Consider the following 25,780-nt stretch of genomic DNA (forward strand, 5'->3'; position numbering starts at 1 on the left):
ATTTAGTTAAATAACTTTGTATCTGGAACATAAACTGACATGGCATTTTGATGGAAGGTTTTAACTAAGGTCACTTTAAAGCAGGAAGTTTGTATCATAGACCTAGAGGTGGTCACAGTGGGCTGGTATAAGAAGGATGTCCTTATATTAGTCGGCATTGATTATTTTTTATGATCCAGAGTTGTTTTTCAAAATTATATCCTTGAAATCGTTAGAAAAAAATAACTTGCTGCTAATGAATTTAGTTCTCATTTAAATGTTTCAGAAAGATCGTATTGGAAGTGAACTAAAAGGAATGGTGCAATCACCACCTGGGTATTGCTTTGTTGGTGCTGATGTGGATTCTCAGGAGCTGTGGTTAGCATCTCTAATTGGGGATTCCTTTTTCACTCAGTTGCATGGTAAGAGCAATTTGTTGAGTTCTTTTGTTCTTTCTTTTCTGTATTATGTCTCAAAGAACTAAATAAATGATGGTATCTTTGTTCATTTTATGTCTAGTTTTCCATGGTTGCATGGGTTGGATGGAGACTTATTTGAAGTAGCATTTTATGGCCAAATACCCTTCCAGTCATCAACCCTTACCTGTTTTTGAGGAAATGATTCCATTATTCTACTGGTCTTCCATACTGTTTCCATTTATTGATACCACTCTCACAGCATTGGTCAACTCATAGCTATTGTAGAAAGACACTCATTTGCGATGTCACTCAGTGAGATAGAACTTGAAACAACTCTATAGCCGAACAGCCATGCCTGTGCCTATCAGAATATTATTATGATTAACTTTGTTTCATAGCCCTACCAATCCTTATCAAATAAACTTATATCATAAAAGTATCTATGATGAAGCTTTTTATGTCTAACTATAAATCACTTGTTTCATAGCCCTGCCAACCCTTATCAAGTAAGCTTATACGATAGAAGTATCTATGATGACTAACGAGTATACTCTAAAAATCAGGATGCTTAAAGTGACATTTTTAGGCTTGAATCTCCTATCTTTATTCTTCACTGTTTGTAGGCTGCACTGCCTTAAGTTGGATGACACTGCAAGGTAAAAAATCTGAAGGAACAGACATGCACAGCAAAACTGCAGAATTGGTTGGTATCAGCCGAGACCATGCCAAGGTAATGCATCATTTTTATCCATATTTTTTCTTTGAATTTCAGATTTTTACATTTTTTTAAAAGATAGTCCAGCTGTAGAAAATCTACCTCAACAAATTCTGCCTGACCCATTTGAGCAGGAAGAGTGAACATTTAATGATGCAGGCTTAGCTAAGTGGTGGTGCTGCCTCCTAGGGCTAAATAGCAGTAGTATTATTCCCTTCATGGGACTGTCACATTAAGTTGACAGCATACAACTACTTTATCACATCACTACTGCATAAATCTCTCTCAGAGATTTAGAAATGTATTTATATATATATATATATATATATATATATATAGAGAGAGAGAGAGAGAGAGAGAGAGAGAGAGAGAGAAAAAGCAAAGAGAGGAGACAGCATTTCCATAGGACAGAAGCAGGAATGCGTCAGTGAGCAACTTCATACCAATCAGTTGGGTGACCTTTCTTTGTTAATGTATTCCAGAATGACTTTTGTGTGTGTGTGGGTGGGTGCGTGCATGTGCATGCATAGCTGTCTCAATATCTCAGATGTAGGAACAGTACTCCTGTTGTGGCTCCCAACTCGATGAGTGTGTATTTTAAAACCTGACTAGCACTAACAATTTTTAAGTAGATACGAAGTGTCTTAATATTTGTCATTGTTGTTGGCTGTTTCAGGTTTTCAACTATAGCCGGATCTATGGAGCTGGTCATAAATTTGCAGAACAGCTCTTGTTACAGTTTAACCACCGGTTAAGCTATCGTGAATCACAGTCTAAGATTAAGAAGTTGTTTACAGCTACAAAAGGAAATAGAGAGTAAGTAAATTTTATTCTTCTGACTGAAAAATCCTTTATTGTTCTTGTAAAAGTTGATTTAAAAAAAGAAAATCGTTTATTAATTTGTCTTTCAACTGTGGTAATGCTGGGTACTTACCGTCTTCAAGGACTTAGTCAATTATATGGACGAGGACAGCTGGCTGTGTAAAGAAGTGCCGATCTCTAACTACAGAGGGAACCTGTGGTAGAGATAGACCCAGGAAGACGTGGGACGAAGTGGTGAAGCATGATCTTCGAACTTTGAGCCTCACAGAGGCAAAGTAAACGTGTGACTGTCCTCACAGTTGACTGAGACCTTTGGCAATATGCTGTGCTTGAGAAGACCCGGCTAGCCATGTGAAATCGTAGTCATGGCTAATGCTGGTGGCACATAAAGAGCACCTTTTGAGTGTTGAGGCTCATGGAGGCAAAGTGGCTAAGTTCCTTTTGAGCATTGGGCCTCACAGAGGCAAAGTGGCTGAGTTCCTTTTGAGAAAGTTGTCATGGTTATACTTGCTCAGAGATCTATGCAAAGTTGCAGAAAGTGTATGGAGAGGAGTGTATGAGCCACATGAGTGGTTCAGACATTTCCAAGATGGCTGAAAAAATGTTGATAGTGACAAACGTTCTGAGAGACCCACAACCAATAGAACTGAGAAAAACATCGCAGATGAGTGTGCAGCTGTGAGTGGAAATCGTTGAATCACCATCTGTGAGTTATCAGAGGATGTGCAGATTAGTTACGGTTCAGTTCATTATCACTGAAGATTTGGGTACGAGATGCATGTCTGCCAAGTTTGTGCCAAAATTGCTTTTAGCTGACCAAAAAGACACTCAGGTTTCATTTGCACAAGATCTCCATGATTGTTTTGAGAACGATGAAAACTTTGTGTCAAACTAATACACTTTCTTGTTGTTGCTACACCTGTCTTTGTCTTTAGTTTTTCTATAAATTTGAACAATATATATATATATATATATATATCAGAGAGAGAAAGTAAATTTAACATGAGTTAATTTTTAATAGTTTTATTTATTTCTTATTTCAGCCCTGAGACTGGAAGTTGGGTTGGAGGCAGGTATGTATCTCTAGATTCTTTTCTTGCTGCTTTTGTTGTTGTTGGTAACTTACTTTGAGCTAGCATGTTAGTGTGACTATTTGTTTATTTTCATTTGGTTGATGAAAAATGTATGGAAGTTAATAATCAGAAGGATTATTTTTGTTCTTGGGCAGTGGACCTAATCCTTCACTCTTGTTAGGTAGTAGACTAAATAATCCCTTGCTCTGTATAATGCCAGTTCATGCCTCTTGTCTGCAGGTAACTTCCTCCCACTATTCCTGGAAATCCTAATAACAAGTCTAGTTCTTTCTTCCTTTTTGGGACTAAGCAACAAAAAAAAACCAATACAAATTTGTTTATTTTTATGTTTGGGTTTTTCCATGCCAGCATGTTTATTCATATACTTGTTTCAGTCATTAGACTGTAGCATGCTGGGGCGTTTTAGTCATTAATATCTGCCCCTTTACCTATTTTAGTGATTTCTATTTATGACATCATTAAGTTATTCAACATACAAATACATATTGTTTTACAGCCAGATACCCCTTCTGTTGCTAACCCTTGCCAGTTGTTCAGGCAAAGGTTTTCATACCACTGCATGTCTGTGAAAGCCCAGAGCTATCATTTGATTTGTTGACTGGGAAATGACAACAGAGAATGCTGATTGTAGGTCACAATGTAAGCACTCACACACACACACGCATTCACCATTATAGTAGTATGGTTATGAAGTACGCTTGACAACCACATGGTTTTGGGTCGCAGTCCCACAATGGCACCTTGGTTAAGTGTTTTCTCTATAGCTTAATGTGAAAATTGTACTAATATGGATTGCCAGTTTCTTAACTAGACTTCTAACTGTTTATGTTTCAGTGAAAGCTTCATGTTTAACAAATTAGAGGAAATTGCCAGGGATGCTCAACCAGTGACTCCAGTTTTGGGCTGTCGAATCAGTGAAGCATTAGAACCAAAGCAAGTTTCTGGGGATGTAAATATGGTTTTCCTTATTCTAGCAGAAACAATAGAAATGCTATTTTGAGTTCAAATAAGTCTTAACCCTTGAATCTACAGATTTTATCTATTAACCCTTAAACAGCAGACATCAATTAATGTTTCATTAGAGTATAGTGGATATGGTCAATTGATGTTTCAAAAATTTTACATAGATGTGGTTATCATCAAGGAAAGTGAATATTTCATGCCACCTTTTGATAGTGAGATAGTAAATTTTATTGTGTGAGAGACTGACAATATTAAATATAAAAAATGCTTTCAAGAGAAAGATATTGGTTGTTTTTCACCTGTTTGACACACATTCATGCAACCTTTTTTTCCCTACAATTTAAGGGTTAATGAGGTTACATAACCCCAAGTCAGCTCTAATTGTGCAGGCCTATGGCACACATGTAGTAAGCAGTTGTTCCATTTATTCCATCCTTCAGTGTAGCTGTAAACCACACTGCACAATCTGACATGTAGTGATGAATTGTATGGATGTACAGTATGACAATCTGGACATGTCTTTTCTACACTATCTTGCCATTTATCACTTTAAATACCTTATGTGTGATGAACTCAGAAAAGATGTTCTCACCTGGAAGGCAATAACATGGTCAACTTACAACAAATTGGCCAATGTTTGGATAGCAGATGCTGCACTACTATCAATCAGCAGCTGCCACAAAATTCTCCAGGCACTGATTCATGGTTTTTCAAGACCAGTGGATGTTGTAGAATTTAAGTTGATTTGTAAAATCAATATCTTTTGTGTTTTATTGTGCCAGTTCAGAAACATGAACATTTTCTTCAAAGCTTCAGAAATGATCAGATGGTTGTTCACTTAATTTCTACAAGAAGTATAAAATCTTTTGTGGAAAATACATCTAACACAAAAAGAAATTCAAGGGACTTTCCCACTCGTAAACAGAGAGACAACAAAAGTGCATTTTGCTGGGTACTGCTTTAGGGAAAAGATGAGTTAGAATCATCATCTGTCCTTTGGAGACCTTGGTCAGCTACTGGGAAAAGTTGCAAATCTCTTATCCAGAGGTTACCACGAGAGATTTGGGAAAAACATTCAAGACCTTGGTGTGACAGTGCCGTTTCGTGAGCTCTGATAAGTTGTGAGGTCATTTTTGACTGGAGTTGCCAAATGATGATGATTTTTATATGTTTATATATTTTAGTGGTGGCCACATCAGAATCTCTGGGGTTAGAGAAATAGAATTTACAGTGGAGAGAATATAAGTCTAAATTGTATTCTTGTATGATGAATTTGAATCTCTGCTTGGATTCAGTACCATGCTACATGAAACAAAACCAGAAAATCACTTCATTTACACAAGCCATCAAAGACCCTCTATGCAGTTTTTCATCCTACTGGAAATAATTGTCAAATCTCCCTTAAATAGCATTACTATGTCTTAAGAAAAAGACAAGTTGGTCATAACTGCATGATCAGGGTTGGCCTGAGATTAAACAACATATTACACTTAACTCTATTGGTGATCTCTCAATATAAATTTGAAAATCTCAAAATCATTTTTATTGAGATAAAAGTCTAAGTAAGTAAGGATTTGTGGCCTCAAAATTCATGAATTCAAACCTTTCTAGAAGCTATACATGTTCTCTTAAACATTCCATGTTACATGTTGCTTAATTTATATATTCTGTTTCAACTTCATAATTTGTGTTGAAAAGTGAACCAAAATTCACAGTATTAAAATATCCTAAAAATTTCAGACCCATACAATCTATGCTGGTGTGTTTTTTTTGTTTCTATAATAAGGTAAGTTAGATAGTTCTTGGCTGAAGGAGAATGGCAATGCTGAAATGATAAATAAAACTTAGAGCTAGACAAATCCACAGAAACTCTGTATTCTGTTGCTTGTTGTAATAAGTACTGCAGGGCCCAATACATTCATTTTCCCAGGGCTTATAATGTAGCTAAGACATCCCTGATTCACATATAAGGTAATTGAAATGTATGTAATAAGACAAAGATAAGATATAATACAAAGTTATATTGGTATTGATTGTAATCATAAGAAATAATTCAATATAACATTAATTCCATTATTTGTTTAAAACTGTCTTAGCCTCTTGTTTTCTCTTCTCAAGTTTATGAACAGCCGGATCAACTGGGCAGTTCAAAGTTCAGCTGTCGATTATCTTCATTTGATGCTAGTCTCCATGAAATGGCTTCTGGAAGAGTATTCAATTGATGGTCGTTTTTCCATTAGTATTCATGATGAAGTACGTTACCTGGTACGCCGAGAAGATCGCTATCGGGCAGCTTTAGCACTGCAAATCACCAATCTCTTTACACGCTGCATGTGTGCACACAAACTAGGAATTCCAGATTTACCACAGGTTTGCTTTGAAACATTTCCTTCTCTCATTTCAAACTAAAACATTACAAGTATAACACCAACTTTACAGTAATACTATAAAAAGTGATTTTGCTTTTTTTATTTTTGCAAGGTTCATCATCATTTAACGTCCACTTTCCATGCTAGCATGTGTTGGACGATTTGACTGAGGACTGGTGAACCAGATGGCTGCACCAGGCTCCAATCTGATCTGGCAGAGTTTCTACAGCTGGATGCCCTTCCTAATGCCAACCACTCCGAGAGTGTAGAGGGTGCTTTTATGTGCCACCAGCACGAAGGCCAGTCAGGCAGTACTGGCAACAGCCACGCTCAAAATGGTGTATTTTACGTGCCACCTGCACAGTCCAGCGGCACTGGCTCTTGTTATAAAACCATGTATTGAAACATGTATCTTGAGAGGGTAATTTTGCCAATAAGAAAGATATACTTGACCTATTCAATTTCTTTTCATTATTATTAGTCAACTAAAAACAAGGTGGGTGGAGAGCTGGCAGAATCATTAGCATGCCTGTCAAAACACTTAGTAGAAATTCATCGGCGAGCTGGCAGAAACGTTAGCATGCCGGGCAAAATACTTAGCTGTATTTCGTCTGCCGCTACGTTCTGAGTTCAAATTCCGCCGAGGTCGACTTTGCCTTTCATCCTTTCAGGGTCAATAAATTAAATACCAGTTACGCACTGGGGTCGATGTAATCGACTTAATCCCTTGTTTGTCCTCTCTATGTTTAGCCCCTTGTGGGCAGTAAAGAAATAAGAAATTCATCTGTCTTTATGATCTGACTTCAAATTCCACTAAGGTCGACTTTGCCTTTCATCCTTTTGGGGTCAATAAAATCTGTACCAGTTGAGCACTGGGGTTCATACAATCAACTTACTCTCTCACCCAGACTTGCTGGCCTTGTGCCAAAATTTGAAACCATACTATTAGTCAACTAGTTAACTAATAAACCATTAATGGTGCACATTTGAAGAGGCAAAACTTCTTACAATATGCTCTAGTTTACAAGCAAGGATTTCAAATTCCCACAGCCACCAGTTTACTGTACCTTGCACAGTACACTCTTAATAAACATGTATAATTTCTAATGTACAAGCACCTGTATTTCATTCATATTTTACTTGTTTCAGTCATTAGACTGAGGCCATGCTGGGGCACCACCTCAAAAAACTTTTAGTTGAATGAATCGACCCCAGTACTTTTTTTTAAGCCTGCATTATTTTGTCCGACCCATGCCAGCATGGAAAATGGACGTTAAACGATGATGATGATGCACTTATTCTCTCGGTCTTTTTGTTGAACCACTAAGTTATGGGAGCATAAACACAAGCTGTGGGGGTGAGGGACAAACAGACACACAGATATATACACAACAGGCTTTAGAGGTGACCACCTCTAGTTTCGAAAAATCAATAGTCTGGAAAAGGCTTTTGAATCAAAGGTTTCAGGAAATCAGTGTTGTAGCAATGAAGAAACCCTTAGATAGTTGCCCACTTTGTTAGAAATAGCAACCAAATCTCCTTTATATCAATCCTCACCGCTGTGGTTCTCCACCTGTGTGGCACCCTGGAGATAAAAAAAATTATTAGTGGCCACTTTTGTGTATAAAGTAAGGAAAAAAAAACAGTTAACAATTTAGCAAACTGTTTACTTTGTTTTATTGATCATACTAGGTATAACAAAATTATGAATAAGGCATTTTCTAAGACACTCATTTGTATGGATTTTCTAAGACCTGAAATCCTTTTAAAAAAACAATTTTCAGTGCGTCATTTAAGAGCCACTACCATACCATCTTATGCATTAAATAGTCCCATATACACTTTAACTATAAAAAGAAGAAAGAGAGGATAGACACGGTTGGAATGTCATGCCTTTGATCATCGGTTTGCCTGATTAATTATTGTATATATATGTATGTATTTGTGGTTAAGAAGTTTGTTTCTGAATCACGTTTTCTGGTTCAGTCTGTGTTTTATCATGGGCAAGTTTCTTTTATTTTAGCCCCAGACCAACAAAAGCCTTGTGAATGGTTTTGGTAGTTAGAAACTAAAAAAAGCCTGTCATATATGTATATATAATGCATGGGTTTGTCTTGATATCACATGACTGTTGTATCATACACCTGTATTTCATTTACCTTTTACTTGTTTCAGTCATCAGATTGCTACTGTGTTGAGGTTTTGCCTTGAAGAACTTTTAGTTGAATGAATTGACCTCTGTAGGTTTTTGGGTTTTTTCCAGCTTGGTAATTATTCTGTCCGTTTCTTTTGCGAAACCACTGAGTTACAGGGACATAAATACACCAACACTGGTTGTCAAGCAGTGGAGGTGAGGGACAAACACAAATATATACATGATGAGCGTTTCAGTTTCTGTCTACCAAATCCACATGACTGTTGTAAATGAGTGTCACTGTCATACAAGCAGTTTCATTCATTTGCAGTATTCTACAAAAACATAGGGATATTACCCTGCTTGGAATCAAGTAAGGGTTAGTGACAGAAAGGGCATCCAGGCATAGAAAACCTACCTCAATAAACTTTGCCTGACTTATGCGAGCATGGAAAAGTGGACATTAAAATGAAGATAAGATTGATGCCAACAGCTTCATAAAGAAGTGCTGATATCTCATAATAAATAGAGCACATGGAAGTGGGATAAAGTACTGAAGAACAACCTCAGGACGCTGAACCTTTCCGGCGAGATGATAAAGGACCAAGATGCCTGGCACCTTGCTGTACTCATGAAGACCCATAGTCCACAGCAAAAGTGTTAAGACTGGTCCTTCTGGAGGTGCTACGTAAGTGTCCATGCAGCACCCAGCACACTGTGAAGTGGTTGGTACTTAATGTATAAATCACGTATCGAAATGCACATTTTGAGAGGATCATTTTGCCAATAAGAAACACACGATGGTTCTGTTTAATTTCTTATTACTATTAGTTAATTAGTAACCAATTAACTGCCTCAATCAACTGATTTGTCAGAATCCTTGTTACCATTTGTAACCTAGCTATATAACTTGCGTTTATCTTTCAGATTATCAAAAAAAAAAAAAATTTTAAATTGTTTCATTTAAATAATAATCTTTGTTTTTATTTTTAGTCTGTAGCCTTCTTCAGTGCTGTTGATATTGACACGTGCCTTAGGAAAGAAGTGGATTTAAATTGTGTAACTCCTTCTAACCCTCATGGACTGGAAACTGGTTATAATATTCCATTTGGTAAGGTAACTTTTTCATAAAGGTTAACATAAAAGCCACAAGTTTAATATTTGGACAAAATGTTTCGATAATGTTTCTAATTAAGGCACAAGACACATTTCTTTCTCTAGGGTTCTTCCAACCAGAAAATTTGTAACTAACCATGCCTGACATTTTACAAAGCACAAATAGGACTTATATTTGAGACAGAGTAGCTGCTACATTACATTTGGGCCCCACCTGAAAGAATTTGTAAACCATGAACATCTTACAACCACCCCACATGTTGCATGTTCTGGGTCTCTTCAGCTGTTACTAAAACAGTTTGTTCTTCTGAATTAGGAAGTTACAAACAGCTCCTACCCCAAGCCAACCCCTGTCTTTCCCTTCATTGTCAATTTCTGGGATCCCTCTTAAATCCTCATTGGGTAGGAAATACAAAACCATGAGCACTGTACCTCTTCCTTAGACCAAGTTTTAGAAAAATACATTAGTGCAGATATGTAATGAGAATCATTAACTGGAGATTCAATAAAAAAGCGTTTTAATAAATTGTTCATGGATGATATATAATAGAAGACAAAAAGGAATTTTTTTTTTTTTTTATTACATCTAGGGTGAATGCTAGAACTAGCCAAATGGGCAATCTGTTGCAGTTCAAAAATGCAGCATGGTTTCAAACTCTTGCTTGTTAAAATTTGCACCTTAGAGGAATACCCTGCTGAGCATTATACAAAGTGTATTGTGTCAACAGTTAAGACTAAATTGCTACATTGTGTAGCACAGCTCTACACCATCACTCCTAGAGTAACAAAATATTTGTACACCTATCTGGATAATAATTTTAATGGAAAGTAGCAGTATATTTATATCCATTTTGATTACCATTGCATCCACCCCACCACCCCAGAATGATCTTTTCAATTGATTTATTTGCCACAGGTGAATCATTGGACATTTATAGTGTGTTAGAGAAAACCAACTCATCTTTGTCACCCAAAAGAAGCCGCCAAAAGTCTCAGAATAACATTATCCAAAAGATATCAAAACAAGCTGTACAGATATGAGGAATAAAATTGTATATTTTTTGAAAACTGTTGCTTTAAAATTAATTGAATATTGTAAACTTAGCAGCCACATTTATATAGCATTTAGACCTGAGAAAAATGTGTTTTGGAGGCAGTATTCATTAGTTATGAGTAAATTTAGGATAAAAGCCAAGAAGAAATACAAGTAGGAGATTGGAATTTCATACTATGTAAAAGACACCAAGACATTTTTAAAAGATAAAGTCCTACAAAGTACTGATCAGTTTTGTGACCATAGGAAGAACTCTGCCTGGCAGTGGAATAAAAGAGATAAGGATATAAGTGATACAGTTGAAAGATTTGTTAGTATCCAATACCAGATTAGATAAATGTGTTGTCATTTTATCTTCCTTTGTTTTGTTTCAGTGTCACCAAGGAAATGTTCATGCATGTCATTCTTTGGAAACATCTGTTATTTTTTGATTGAAACAAAGTTTTAAGTGGATTAATTGGAGATAGAGAATAAGACAAATGATGTCATGTCATTAAAATACTTTGAGATGTTGGAAACATCAAAATTTAGTACCACCCAATCTCAGTGGCATAGCAACACCAACTATTAAAAAAGATAAAGGAAATTAATGATTATTGGATCAATTTATGGAATAAGTAGTTAGAACTACAGATGAGTCCATTGACAATGCTGCAACAGACCCAACCTTATTATGTTGACAAAGTTGGAACTGAGCGGAAAATTATATATTTACGTTTATACCTAAATCTTGATACAATTGTCATTACTTTTGAATTGATTTAGAGAGGTTGGCTATAAATTTCCTCAGGAAATAACAAGCACTAAATCATTGCAAACTCAGCACCATTTAGATAAAAGGTATGAACAAAAGAGCTTAATTATTTAAAAGCATTCTACATAAAATTGTTAGAGAATTCAAATACAAAAGGTTACTTAAAAAAAAAGTTGTCATGATATAAAAAATACCAACTTTGGTTAAATTTTGTTGAAAAATAAACATTTTCTATTTTTTTCTTTTATTAGAAAGAGTATGAATAAAGAAAAAAAAATCTTTTAATGATAGATTTATAATATAGAAGGCTAATTAAGAGGAATTTCTTCTTTCAAAATCAATTTATCTCGTATTACACCATGAACATTTACATAAAAAGTACTTAGCATATCAAATTTGTGAAGTCTTTTATTCTTAGACAAAAGGTTTAGAAATGCTATGGCCAGCATGTCAACAAATATTTGATTTATGATAACTGAGTTACCTCAAGTTATTTCATGAAGGAGGTATGATGAATAGATAGATAATAAATAGCCAATGGCTACTACAGCAATGTTTTTTTGGGGTACATATTTTTTTCACATTAGTGTGTGCATTTGGTTTGTATGGTTCACAAACATCATGCTTAACAGAGAAGACAAATATAAATTCCTGAGGTTTAACTTATTCCAGTTCCTCTTCTGTCACTTTGCTTGAGGATTCAGCTGAGTTACTATCTGCAAAACGCTAAAATGGAAAAAGAAAATTGAAAAATATTGGTTAATGTCTTGGAGAACGTAGAAATAGAATTAAACAGTCATTGAAAACCAAGCTTAAATTATTTTAAACACAAGTAATTTTGTCTTAACTGCAGAAGCATATAATCACATAAGAAAAAGATATTAAAAAAAAAAATATAGGCTGGCCTTATAGTTGTCTGCATTTCTGCTAAGCATACTTACTATAACATTTCATCTTTCAGCGAACTTAAATGATAAATTTAGGCTAAAAGCCAAGGAGAAAAAATATTAGTAGTAGATGTAGAAGCTGGCATTCACCACAGCTCTGACAAATATTTGCTCATCATAAAAATCTGTGGCAGACAAATTTTGTTCATATCAAATAACTCAATTTCCTTTAAGACACAACTCCGAATTCTCTACTCCATTGACACCAGCCCAATTGTTTTAGCATTAATTTAACTGCGTATATTCACTAGGGAAAAAGAAAGAATTTATAATCAAAACTAAATTAGAAATAATTTTCTGTACCTTCTCACAAACATACAGAACCTATGCCAAAATTTAAATGTACAAGGGAGGTATGTCTAGGACAATAATTGAATAAAAACTAACATGACTATAAGGACCTGTCCAACACATACCAGCAAGGAAAGTGGAAGTAAGACATGTCAAGGTTCTACTTTGAAGGTTTTAGTCAAACAAATTGACTCCAGTGCTTATTCTTATTTTTTATTGCTCACAAGGGGCTAAATATAGAGGGGACAAACAAGGACAGACAAAGGGATTAAGTCGATTACATCAATCCCAGTGCGAAACTGGTACTTAATTTATTGACCCCGAAAGGACGAAAGGCAAAGTCGACCTCGGTAGAATTTGAACTCAGAACGTAACAGCAGACGAAATACTGCTAAGCATTTCGCCCGGCATGCTAAAGATTCTGCCAGCTCACCACCTTGAACCAGTGCTTATTCTCTTGACCTCTTTTGTTAAACCACTAAGTTACAGGGGATGTAAACAAACCAACATCAATTGTCAAGCAATGGTAAGCAACAAACACACACATGATGTGCTTCCACAGTTTCTGCCTTTCAAATTCACAAGTCATTTGTTGGTCCAAGTCTATAGTGGAAGAAACTTCCCCAAGGCACCACACACTGACTGAACCCAAAACCACATGGTTGCAAAGTGAGTTTAACCATACAATATAGGTGCAGGTAGGTTCAGTTCCTCTGCATGGCACCTTGGGCAAGTGTCTTCTACTAAAGCCTCAAGCCAACCAAAGCCTTGTGAGTGGATTTGGTAGACAGAAACTGAAAGAAGATTGTATGTGTGTGTGTTTGTCCCTGCCATCACTGGTGTTGGTGTGTTTACATCCCTGTAACTTTGCTGTTCAGCAAAAGAGACCAACAGCATAAGTACTAGGCTTTAAAAAAAAAAAAAGAGAGAAGTCTAGGGGTCAATTTGTTTAACTAAAAAAACACTTCAAGGCAGTGCTCCAGCATGGCCACAGTCAAATGACAAGTAAAAGAATACAAAGGCAGATACAGCTTGGTACCAATGATGTCGCAACTCATCTCTACATTTGAATGAACTAGAACAATGTGAAATGAAGTGTCTTATTCATGGACACAACACAGCCTTGTCTAGGAATTGAACTCATAACTTCACGATTGTAAACCTAATGCTCTAACCACTGAGCCATGCACCTACACATGAGAGAGAGAGCAAGCAATATAGTATGTAGCAATCTAGTGACAGGCTAGTAGATCAAATGCATAGCTTCAGAGTTCAAGAGCACATTTGCTTTTTTGCATTAATACTCAATAGAATTGTCAGAACTGTTGCCAACACTATAATAATCATTTACAAGAAAATATACAACTGCTTCTAAATCTACTTATCTTTAACCCTTTAGAGTAATGCTCCTCAAATTTAAGTGACACTGGTTATCAATCTCATTCTTGAGAATCAATGCGATAACTCCATTCCACAAAAAATTGTTTCACCACTTTACATTCAACCTTTCATATTTGTATGGAGTGATTCACTTGCTGCACTGTTCTCACAACTGGATGTGTCTAATCAACTGCTAACTACCCAACTGTGATGTAGGAATGCAAACAAGCAGAGTTAAGTACCTTGCACAATACAGTGGCTGTTGTAAGATTTTAACAGGAGCCTTGTATGTTATTTCTTTACTACCCACAAGGGGCTACACACAGAGGGGACAAACAAGGACAGACAAACGGACTAAGTCGATTATATCGACCCCAGTGCATAACTGGTACTTATTTAATCGACCCCGAACGTATGAAAGGCAAAGTTGACCTCGTGGAATTTGAACTCAGAACATAGCGGCAGGCGAAATACCGCTAAGCATTTCGCTCGGCGTGCTAACATTTCTGCCAGCTCACCGCTTGTATGTTAACCTCACAAATACATTTTCCTAATTTCAATATATTTCATGTTCAAATTGTGTTACTATGGGCGAAAGTTGAATGCATCTGCATATTTGCATTTTCAATTTCCGTTTTAACTTATTTGCTCAAAAATTACATTTCTATCATTTAGCTCATAAGCTTCTCTTTGCTTGTTCATAACTTCAATTAACTACCTAACAAGCAAGCATATATATATATATATATATATATATATATATATATATATAAGAGTAATGATTTCTTTTTCAGGTACAAACTAAATTCTTGTAATGGAGAGAGGTACAGTTAAAAAAATATTGGTGGGGTTTAAAGGAAGTTGAGCAGTATTCATAACTTTTCTAGTCCTCCTATATCTATGGAAACAAAGCAGGAAGAAACCACAACTCAGATTGCTGCAATAGGTGCAAATCAAGATATCAAATCATATGACCATGAACCTAGTCTAAATGCTTGCAAGAGAGTGGACTCTACTGAAGGCATCCAAGGTTCAGGTGGTAATGGTGTTAAACTGAGCAATTAAATCTATTACACAAGAATAGGTACAATCCAATCAATGGGCTTCCACAGTTTCCATCTATTCAGTTTCATTTGACCGGAAGCTATGGTATGAGAAACTTGACTCAAGATGTTGTGTACCAGGATTGAAGTGAGAACCATGTAAATGGGGAAATGAAGCTCTTATCCACTTGGATATCTCTAGATCAGCTGATTAAGTATTTTGCAGTTTCTTAAATTATGAATTTTAATGAGTCAAAAGATTAGAACTAAAATAATTATGAGAAAGGTCTCCAAGACACAAGCCAATTGTTTAAGGGATAGAATACAGCTAGACGAATTGGTCCTGGTATAGTACTGTTATATTATCAAACCTTAAAAAAATGCACTTCTGTATTCTTTGTCAGACACAAGAACAGCAGTTTTGAAGGGTTAGCATTACCCATTATCACTTACCCCAGCATTTGACTGGTCATTTGCTTTATTGACCCCAAAGTGATGAAAAGCAAAGTCGACTTCAACAGTATTTGAACTCAGAACATAATTAATGGGAAGACATATTGCAAAGTATTCTGTTCAATGCTCTAATGATTCTGTTAATCCACTGCCTTTATAATAATCCTTCCTACTATAAGCACAAGACCTGGAATTTGTGGGGGGGGGGGGGATAATCGATTTCATTAACCCCAGTACTTGACTGGTACTTAATTTGTTGACCCCGAAAGGATGAAAGATAAAGTCGACCTCGGTGGAATTTGAACTCAGAATGTAAAGACCCTAAGCATTTTGCCTGGCATGCTAACAATTCTGCCAGCTCGCCATCTTACTCTGCTCTTGTAATAATAACTATGATAATATATATATGAACAACAGTTAAATGATACTCACTTGTGTTACAGTTGGTAGTTGCTCTAATAGCTTCTGGAATACATGGCCTGGAAGTGTCTGCTGTAGTACTTGGAGCAACTGATGAGGCTGACTACAGACAGCAACAGCATTACTGAGATGCTCTATTCCTCCATTAATATCGCCTAAAACAAGAGACAACGATAAAACAATAATCAACTATATAATATTAAGTTTTCTTTTATACACACATGCATAGCTAAGCCTTTAAAGTTCTATGAAATTGCCATTTCAAAGGATTGCCATGAACGGGAGAGAAAACTGTGAAAGAAACCATGACTTATGGACACTTTCCCCAAGTTGTTATGTAGTGGAAGCATGTGACTGCAAAGCAAACTTCTTAACTACAAGACTATGCTGGCACTCGTATTCTACAGTATTACACATCTAACAAGTGCAACATTGAAAACTTATTAGTATACATGAATACTGATATTTTAGCCTTCAGTACTGGTGTACAAGACTGTCTTAAAATTGCAAGCATTTATTTCTATCAAACAGCAATGAGGGATGGGGGAGAGTGAAATTTGGCTCAATTATGATGAACACAGAAAACAAATAAGCACACATCTTTGCTACAGGGAACTATGCAGACACCAATAAGAGCAATTTTTGTTAGATTTCACTGAGAACTAATTTATATGCTAATAATGGGAAACAAATATATGTTCACATTTAACTGGTTCACACATCAAAATAGGTTGGTTAATAATACAAAACTGGTCCCTAAACAGAGCGTGAAGTCAGCACAACTTGGATCTTTTCAACAAACAAATCACTTTATTCAGTATTTAAAAAAAAAACAACAACTTTTTTCCCCATTAAATTCTTCATAGGAAAAAACCCCATTTAATATTAAGATCTCTAATGTGTCATCTTATCATCATTACTAGTTTAATGTTTATAGTCAGTCTAGACAGTTCTGTAGTTTCTTGATTTTGTTATTTTGTAAATTTAGTTTAGATAAATACTACTTCAAGTTCCCTTTCTAAACCTCTCAAGTTTTGAGCCAAATTGAGAGGTCTTTCCACACTCACTTGATTAGCAGATAAAGTTCTATTAAATCACACACTCTTAAAAAAAAAAAAAACTCCAAAGATGCATAGGAGAATATAATCTTAGATTCACTAAAATTGGAGGGGAAAAATATTTGGATGATCCCATCCGACCTGTGGCTAAGCTACATGATCATCGTAGGTCTACAAGACTAATTGAAATATTTTCTCAGCAATTATAAAATGTAACTCCTTTCTCTTTTTAAAAATTGACAAAAATATCACTTTCTCACTGCTACTTTATTTTTATACCAGTCATTAAACAAAAAACTCTTTGAACATATTGTCCTGATCCAACAACTTATCCTTAAGTTTCCTATTTGCAACTGACTTTCTCTTAAGCATTTCCTTCTTTACAAAAAATGTTTACATCATTTTTTTTATAAGCTGCCTGGTTTAGTAGACACACAATGACAAAAGCACGGCCAATTAAGTAATTACATAATTTCTGTATTAAAATGAAACAAGATGAAATATCACATGTTGTTTGGAATTAAATCTTAGATATGACAAGGTACCACGACAAGCGTGCTAAACTGAGACCATTTCAGTTAAACTGAAAATAACTGCTCTGTGATAGTTTTTTTTCATTTAACTTACACCTTTCTCTGTAGATAATGCAAACAAATATTACTTACTTATTCTAAATATTGTTATGAAAGAAAACTGAAGAAAAACTCTCAGAAAAAAAAAGTTACTATGTTTCAGTGAAATTTCTTTATTTTCCACTTCATCTTTGACGATAATATAGCGACGAATGTTCCTAGCTCTTGTCACCACTAAACAGTGAATCACAATTAGTCTTGCAGGGCACATTTTCTAAATCCTTAGTAAATCTAAGGATAAAATGGCACACTTGAACTATTAATTTTAACTAAAAGTGGAAAATGTTTATAAAAAGAACAAAATATATATATACCTTGACCTAATAATTCTTCACCGTTATGAACTTCTTGTAAGAAAAATTTCTGCATTTCCAGAGGGCTATTCATTGGAGGAAGCTAGAAAAGTAAAAAGAATTAACAAATGTAAATGTCATCATCATCATCTAACATCTATCTTCCATGCTGGCATGGATTGGAAGGTATGACAGAAGCTGGCAAGCCAGAGGACTGCACCAAGCTCTACTGTCTGTTTTGGCATGGTTTTTACAGTTGGATGCCTTCCTAATGCCAACCACTTTACAGAGTGTACAAAATCTGTGAAATAATTCTCTTCTGGAACTGGATCTCAAAGCACATACAATAGCTTTATAAATGCTTTGAGATTCAATTCCAACAAATAATTATTTTAAATGATTAATTGCATCAAAGTCTTTTATTGAACATTTACTAATTGTTCTGTGGTTTTCTATTTCAAAATGTGGTAAAAATTACCATGTCTCAATACACAAAATGAACAACAGGCATAATCCAGATGTTACATCTGCTATTTGGGTTGTACCCCCAAAATATAAAAATAATCCATTAAGTTAATATTTGTTGTAATGGAAAGAAGGCCTCCCTTGATAAGTGGAAGATATAGATTGAAAAGGAGGTGAACAAATTGCCATGTTTAATAAAACTTCTTTCTGCTATAGACACAAGACCTGGAATCTGAGGCAGAGGGCTAGTCGATTATATTGACCCCCATGCTCAATTGGTACTCATTTCATCAACCCTGAAAGGATGGTCTTCTCATTAATAAGGAGGAGAGGGCTGGTATTCATCAATTTGAGAGCCACCGAGTTGGGTGACAAGGCCACTTGATTAACAGAAAGAAAGATTAGAATAATGGTTATTGCAACTGGTGATAACCATTACTTCTCAGTATGGTTACTGCTTTCATCTCAGAGAGATTTTCTAACTAGCTAATTTGTTTGTTGCATAATTAGAATAATCGTATAGAATTTAAGAATATAATACATTGTAAATGTAGTCACTTTCTTCTTTATGTTTCAAAATGATATTTTCAGGAATGCATGCATCAAAAGACAACTAGAGCTTAGCAAAGGTTGGAGAAGAAAAACTGAGAATGTAAAGCTGAAAGTGCATTGGAAATCTGAATAGTTATATATTCGAAGGAACTTTCTGGCTCAAAAGGTTTGGTGAAAAGAGAAAGAGCAGCACCTCCAGACGATCTAAACGCTAGCAACATAGTGAACTCCACCAATGGGACCTAAGGATCAGATTGTTTAAACTAGGAGACAGATTAAATATAAAAAGATAGTTGGGGTTTAAATGGCAGCAAATGCTAGCAAGAACAAAATATGGTAACCCTTTTGTTACCATATTTCTGTTGAAATACTTTTGTTTCGATTAATTATGAAAGTAAGATAATTTAAATAATACAATTTTGTCATTATTTAGCTACTACTTGGAACATAAATCAATATGAAATTTTAATGGATTTTAAAAATTCATATCAGTTTAAAATGGAAAGTTTATATCACTGAACTGGGAGTGGTTTCAGGTGGGTTAGTATCAAGGGGGTTAAGAAAATAACCGAATAAGATGGTGTTAGAGATAAGTATCTAACAGCTTTTGAACCTAATCATCTAAAGCAGTGGTTCTCAAACTATGAGTCGCGACCCACTGATGGGTCGTGAACGGAATCCTAGTGGGTCGCAAAAAGTTATAAAATTATGCATTAGCTTTGATTAACTGCTGTCTATCGAGATAGTTCAAGACTCATGTTTTCAATACCAGACTGGTTGTTTTATCAAGCAGTAGGCTTTTTTCATGAACTTAACAAATCAGAGGTGGTCATTTTCTCAAGTTATTTATTCGTGTGTAATCGAAAAAAAGGAAAAGTCTGTTTTTACCTATTTATAGAGAACTTTAACTAGGCGCAGTACAACACTGATTGAGCCGATAACAGTTACTGCTTCGAGGTTTTGTATTAGAGTTAATACCTGCCCATAGGGTATGGAGACGTTGAAACAGTTATAAAACGTTTTGTTTCACATTTAATACAAATAGTAAAAAATTTAAATAAATAAGACAGTATGGATTTCACTAATAAGTTTATAAATTATTCAAAAAAGTATAGGAGTGATCACCAGGAGGCTATTAATTAGCCAATGAAATGATTGGAATAGACAGCAGCTAGACAGAAGATGGATCAATAGAGTCTAACTGATAAACGGTAGAGTTAAGTGGGTCGCCATAAACTGGTGTCATAAATAGTGGGTTGCGTCTCTAAAAAGTTTGGGAACCACTGATCTAAAGTAAAAGGAATGGGGTAGCTTTAATTATATATCTTTCATACAAGACAAACTAAGAAAATATATTTTTGTCATAGATTATAAACCGTTTTTGCTTAAATAAAATATTTTAAAAGTATTTTTACTTACTGGATTAGGTCGTTTTTTGGCATTCTGACGCTGCTTCTCTCGTCCTAAATTAGAAAGATACAGTAATTAGATAGAAAGTAATTTCCTGCAGAAAAGTTTCTAAATATCAAAATACTACTGCATAGATAATTAAACTAAAAAGCACCTGAGATTAAATAAAATCCATGAAAATTTATTACATTTAACTTGTTAGCATTCAAACTGACCATATCCAGTTCAAATATTCAACCTGGTCAGATCTGGCCTCTCACACCCCTACAATGTCGTTCTAAAAATAAACCACATCAAAATCTCAATAAGATAATGCATGATAATTCAAAACAATGTGAATAAACATATTTGACAGTCATCTGAATGTGTAAATATTTAAAATACGTTAGAATATAATTTAAAACTCTCGAGAAACCCGATATTTTGATATTATAGACATTTTCTAAAACACTAATGCACAAAGTGAAGCCATTCCGAATGCAAAATGATATAAAGATACTCTTAGTTACAAGTTTGCTTCAATGTCACAGGACCTGATCATACAAACAACAAATTTGTTACATAATTCAATAGAAGTAAACTATAGAACCAGATGAGAATATTGGAATTATCTCCCTTGTTTTTTCTTTCTCAAACACTCTTAGGAAGCGTTTTTGCCTTCAGATTGTCAGGATAATCTCAGGTAAAGTTTTTCATTTTACGATTCCAAGCTGCATCTGGCCTATGTTATGTATTTTTTACAACCATTTCGCAATTCTTTTTCATCCAACATATACGTATACACAATTTAGTTCCCTTTCCTCTGTATTCAATACCATATACTATTACATTCACTTACAATCATGCCTTTTGCACAGATAATTTATGTCGTCAATAGATACAAGTATCTTTCATCTTGTTTGAAAAATATCCAGTCTGCAATTACCAATTCCACCCCCAATAATGAGTAAACAGAACTTATCTACCTTTACTGCCCTTGGTCTTCTATATATTATATCAAAATGTTCTGGTTCCCTGCACTGAACAAAGCCATTTCTTAGACATTGCTTAACCCATTACAAGCTAGGGCCTTAGTTGCTTCGATCCTCTTTGAGTTTATTTATAAAGCTTAGCAACATACAGAAGTACTCTCAAGACATCGAGACTTGAATGTCTGCAATAGATTTTGACTGGCCATAACGAGAAGAAAACCAACAATAACAGTTTGGTAGAATCTTTTAGTGAGCTCACTGCTGCAACTGACTACAGACAGTTATAGTTTTCTCCTCTACATTGTAGAAGCTGATATAGCATCACCTCTAGTTCATTCAACAATAACTTTACAACTACTACTTAAAACAACTTTTACTATTTACTCTTTTACTTGTTTCAGTCAGTTAACTGCGGCCATGCTGGAGCACCGCCTTTAGTCGAGCAAATCGACCCCAGGACTTATTCTTTGTAAACCTAGTACTTATTCTATCGGTGTCTTTTGCCGAACCGCTAAGCTACGGGGACGTAAACACACCAGCATCGGTTGTCAAGCGATGGTGGGGGGACAAACAGACACACATACATATATATATACGACAGACTTCTTTTAGTTTCCGTCTACCAAATCCACTCACAAAGCTTTGGTCGGCCCGAGGCTATAGTAGAAGACACTTGCCCAAGGTGCCACGCAGTGGGACTGAACCCAGAACCATGTGGTTGGGAAGCAAGCTACTTACCACACAGCCACTCCTGTGCCTAATTTACTTAATTTCTAATTAGCGATGAAGTGGCAGAATCGTTGATGCATCAGACACAATGCTTCACAGCATTTCTTCCGGCTTTTTATGCTCAGCTCAGATTCCACTGAGGTCAACTTTGCATTCCATCCTTTCAGAATTGATAAATAAGTACCAGTTTAGCACTTGGGTTAATGTAATTGATTTAACTCTCCCCTAAAATTGCTGGTTCTGTGCCATACTATGAAACCATTATTATATAGTTTCTGAATTTATTTTCAATAAACATTTACAACAGTAAATCATCATAAGTACAACGAAGACATCAAGATTCACTTTACACAATGTAACCCTTCTAAGAAGTTTTTAATAAGTAAGCAGCCAGAAGTAATTATTATTTTTCTATCTAGTATTATATAAGTATTTGACCCAAGAGCATTATCTTGAAATGCTTACTTTCACACGAACTAATTAGGACAGATTACTTAATGAACGTTCCAGCTGATCGTTTAAAATACTTTAACAGATTTCAGTCATTAAACTGTTGTCATGTAGGGGTACATCTTTCGTGGATTTTAGTCCGTCATATCGACCTCTGTACTTAATTCATCGTTTTCTATATGTCGAATCGCTTAAAAAAAAAAAAATAATAATTCGTCCTTGAAAGAATAGCATTATGATGAAACGAGTGGTGAAGATGTTTGGAAAGGCTCCTTCATGAAATCGATATGCTACAATAAAAGATGATCTTAAAATTACTTTCTTCCAAAGAGTACAGCTATCAATAAGTAATAGCTTGAGAAAATCCTCATTGATTTCTTTAATTCCACAAGTTTTTGTGTGCGTGGATGGGTGTGTACTAAAAAAATGACTCCTGATTTGACTGGTAAAACTGGATCGGGGTAAAACAAAGCACAGCTGACATGCAACCTAATTTTCGTTGATTAATCCCCCCCCCTCTTTTTTTCTCTTTAGTCTCAGTAGTAATTTTATATTTCGATACTTCCCCCAAATCGCAGCTATGTCCACCTTCTGGTCCAGATGGACTATATGTAATCTGAACCTTTCCCCCCTTATTTTTTTCTTTTTTTTACGGAATCCCACGTTTTAGGCTATGGAGATTCCGATTCTGAAAAAATGTTTTTCAAAAATCTCAATTTCAAAATTTCGATTCCCTCCCTCCGGTTTTACCACAGGGTAAACCTAACCCTAACCCTGACCCTGACCGTAACCCTAACCCTAACCCTAGTTTTGTGAGATTTGGCTGTTATTTCTAGCATGTAAATAGTCTGCTTGGGGGGGGGGGATTGAAATTTTTCAAACAATTTTCTTTCAGAATCGGAATCTCCATAGCCTAAAACGTGGGATTCCGAGAAAAAAATTAATAAATAAGGGGGGGAAAGGTTCAGATTACATATAGTCCGTCTCTACCTATTATTATTTAATCAAGATTATTTATCGAAAAAGAATGCTATTTACAGGAGTAAAAAAAATATATAAAGTAAAAAGCCTTACTACAGTTTGGGGCCTCCTGAAAATAATATTTTCAGGATTTTTTTTAGATTATTCTCCCAACTTTTGTTTCTTCACAACTATACTAAAAATGCACATTTGTAAATTGCACAAATATTTTCGAGCGTATAGATTACAATGACTTTGGCAAAATTTAGTGGGGGGAAAAAAACCATAATACTAATACAACATTCTCGAAAACGTATCTGCAATATCTCATTAAAAAATTATTCGGAAACAAAGTCATGGAGATGGGGTACTAAATTGTAGTTATGGTAAATAAAAAAAACGTACGAATACTCTCTCAATGAAACACTCGCACCAGGTCAATGGTATTACTTTCAATGAAATTATTAATAGAAATAAATAAAGCCGCCACAGTACAAACACTGTTAATATCTATATTGAAAATATTAATTCTAGCTCACAAAAATAAGTTGTGGGCTTTGTCAGAGTAATTAAATCGGTAAAACTAACCTCACCCTCTTCAGCTAATTTCTGGGTTAATTTAATTTTCTATTTTATTTCAAGGGTTAATATCTAGAGCCACACCAGATATTAACCATTTCAAGCAGGTCGTGTGGGGTTAAAGCGCACTAATAGTGAAATATTTCGTATGTAAATTTTATCGAATTGATGTTCCCTTTCTCTCGTTTGTATATAGAAGAATATTAATAATTTACAACAGTAATAAAATGACGCCTGACTAATTACACTTACGAGGAAGAGGAAAATTAATTTGATTCACAAAAATTAAGCAATTTACTCGTACTTTATTTTACCAACCCGAAAGGTTAAAAAGCACAGTGGATAGACTCTGTCGGGATCTGAACACAGGACGTAAAGGATTAAGTCTTATATCGAATAGAAACAATTCTGGCAATAAACCAATATCGATTATTAAACTGAATGTGAACATATCAATCAATTTTCGAATATAAGAATATTACATTTATATCATTAAATAGACATAAGAAAAACGAAAACAGAATAAATGAGATGTTACATAAAAAAGAGGAGAAACTGGAGTATGAAGTAAAACCAACGTGGGTCTGAAGATGAAAAACCGGGCAGATGACACCTTAGAGGTCGCGACTTACGTATCCTAATGAAGTAGGAAATAAAAACACGAAAGCTGCAATTTTTACAGGCATGACAAAATAATTCGAATACATCCAGTCAAAAAACACATATGTAAAGATTTCTACTATTATTATTCGACCATTTCATAATATCTGTATCATAAAATGAAGATGTGAGAGAAAGAAACATGAGAAAATTATATTCATGATGGCAGATTATATACATTTTTTGGGGTTGAAAAAACAGCATAAATGTTATCTGTACTAACTTTCACGAAGTTTCTGTTTAAATGATGGGTCGCTCCTTCTTTTGTGATCAAAATAAATGCAATAACCTAAAAAACATATCCCTACACCGGCAGCAGCAATCCCAAGAGGTGACTTAGGTAACATGGTTAAATCCGATGAAGGAACAGCTTAAATTGCTATCACAATGTCAGCGCAGCTACGAAAAGATGGAGCAACAGTTTTGTTTTATATAATAGACATAAATAATTTTGGTTCTTCTCTTTGCTTTTTACATATTTTTAATATAAAATAACACAAATAAGATAATTAAATCAATACTAATTTATTAGTTTTTGTTTTTCCATATAAATATGGGATTATTTACAGTATGAAAATAATTTTGTCGCAAATAGCTTTGCAGAAAATATGTCTAGCATTTCATAGATACGGTTCCCTGTAACATAGGTTCCCTGCCTCAAGCGAAGCTAGCTTATTTATAATAGTCTTTTAAACGTTAGAAGGAAGACCTCTTATTTATAAGTGTACTTCTTGTTATAATTCCACATGTTATCTCCACCAGTTTTATGAGAAATATCGGTACTTTTGTTTGTCTCCTTCAATTAAAAAAATTGTTTAACCCTCAATAAAATTTAAAAAATGAAAAAATTAATAAACACAAAAAGTGAAGAGATGAAATATCGTTTTGAATCTGATAATATTTTTATAACAAATCCTACAAAACTGAAAAAATTAATAAACATGAAAATGAAAAAATTAAACATCTTACTGAATCTAATAACATTTTTATAACAAATCATTCTATGCTTATTGAGGAGACCAAACGTCAACAATGTGTTAAAGTACTGAATCAAAAGGATCTAACTCT

General features: G+C 34.9%; 2 protein-coding genes across 2 annotated transcripts in view; one reads left to right on the plus strand and one right to left on the minus strand.

Annotated features, from left to right (window-relative positions):
- LOC106877835 (DNA polymerase subunit gamma-1-like) overlaps nt 1-10,679 on the plus strand; it is a 43,513-nt gene extending 32,834 nt beyond the window's left edge. The window contains exons 16-23 of the mRNA XM_089349770.1: nt 266-401; nt 1,022-1,128; nt 1,790-1,929; nt 2,979-3,008; nt 3,864-3,978; nt 6,111-6,362; nt 9,489-9,606; nt 10,528-10,679. Of these exons, the coding sequence (XP_089205896.1) occupies nt 266-401; nt 1,022-1,128; nt 1,790-1,929; nt 2,979-3,008; nt 3,864-3,978; nt 6,111-6,362; nt 9,489-9,606; nt 10,528-10,652 (1,023 nt within the window). The 3' untranslated portion in view covers nt 10,653-10,679. The remainder of the gene's footprint in view (nt 1-265; nt 402-1,021; nt 1,129-1,789; nt 1,930-2,978; nt 3,009-3,863; nt 3,979-6,110; nt 6,363-9,488; nt 9,607-10,527) is intronic.
- On the minus strand, nt 8,022-25,104 carry LOC106877834 (mitochondrial import receptor subunit TOM20 homolog). Its single transcript, XM_014926865.3, has 5 exons — nt 24,936-25,104; nt 20,373-20,416; nt 17,958-18,039; nt 15,966-16,108; nt 8,022-12,145 (listed from the first exon to the last, which is right to left on the minus strand). The coding sequence occupies exons 1-5, from the start codon at nt 25,057-25,059 to the stop codon at nt 12,083-12,085; spliced, it is 456 nt and encodes a 151-aa protein (XP_014782351.1). The 5' UTR covers nt 25,060-25,104; the 3' UTR covers nt 8,022-12,082.
- Nucleotides 25,105-25,780: the final 676 nt, after the last annotated feature.

The sequence above is a fragment of the Octopus bimaculoides genome, chromosome 3 (genome assembly GCF_046866305.1).
Source record: "Octopus bimaculoides isolate indiv1 chromosome 3, ASM4686630v1, whole genome shotgun sequence".
NCBI lineage: Eukaryota > Metazoa > Mollusca > Cephalopoda > Octopoda > Octopodidae > Octopus > Octopus bimaculoides.

Bases quoted from the DNA above. Each gene is read 5' to 3' on its own strand.
- LOC106877834 (XM_014926865.3), bottom strand. From the start codon at position 25,059: ATGTTACCTAAGTCACCTCTTGGGATTGCTGCTGCCGGTGTAGGGATA. The intron at 20,417-24,935 runs GTTAGTACAGAT...TTTCTAATTTAG, and splicing joins TAAACAGAAACTTCGTGAAA to GACGAGAGAAGCAGCGTCAG. The intron at 12,146-15,965 runs GTGAGTATCATT...TTTCCATTTTAG, and splicing joins AACTACCAACTGTAACACAA to CGTTTTGCAGATAGTAACTC.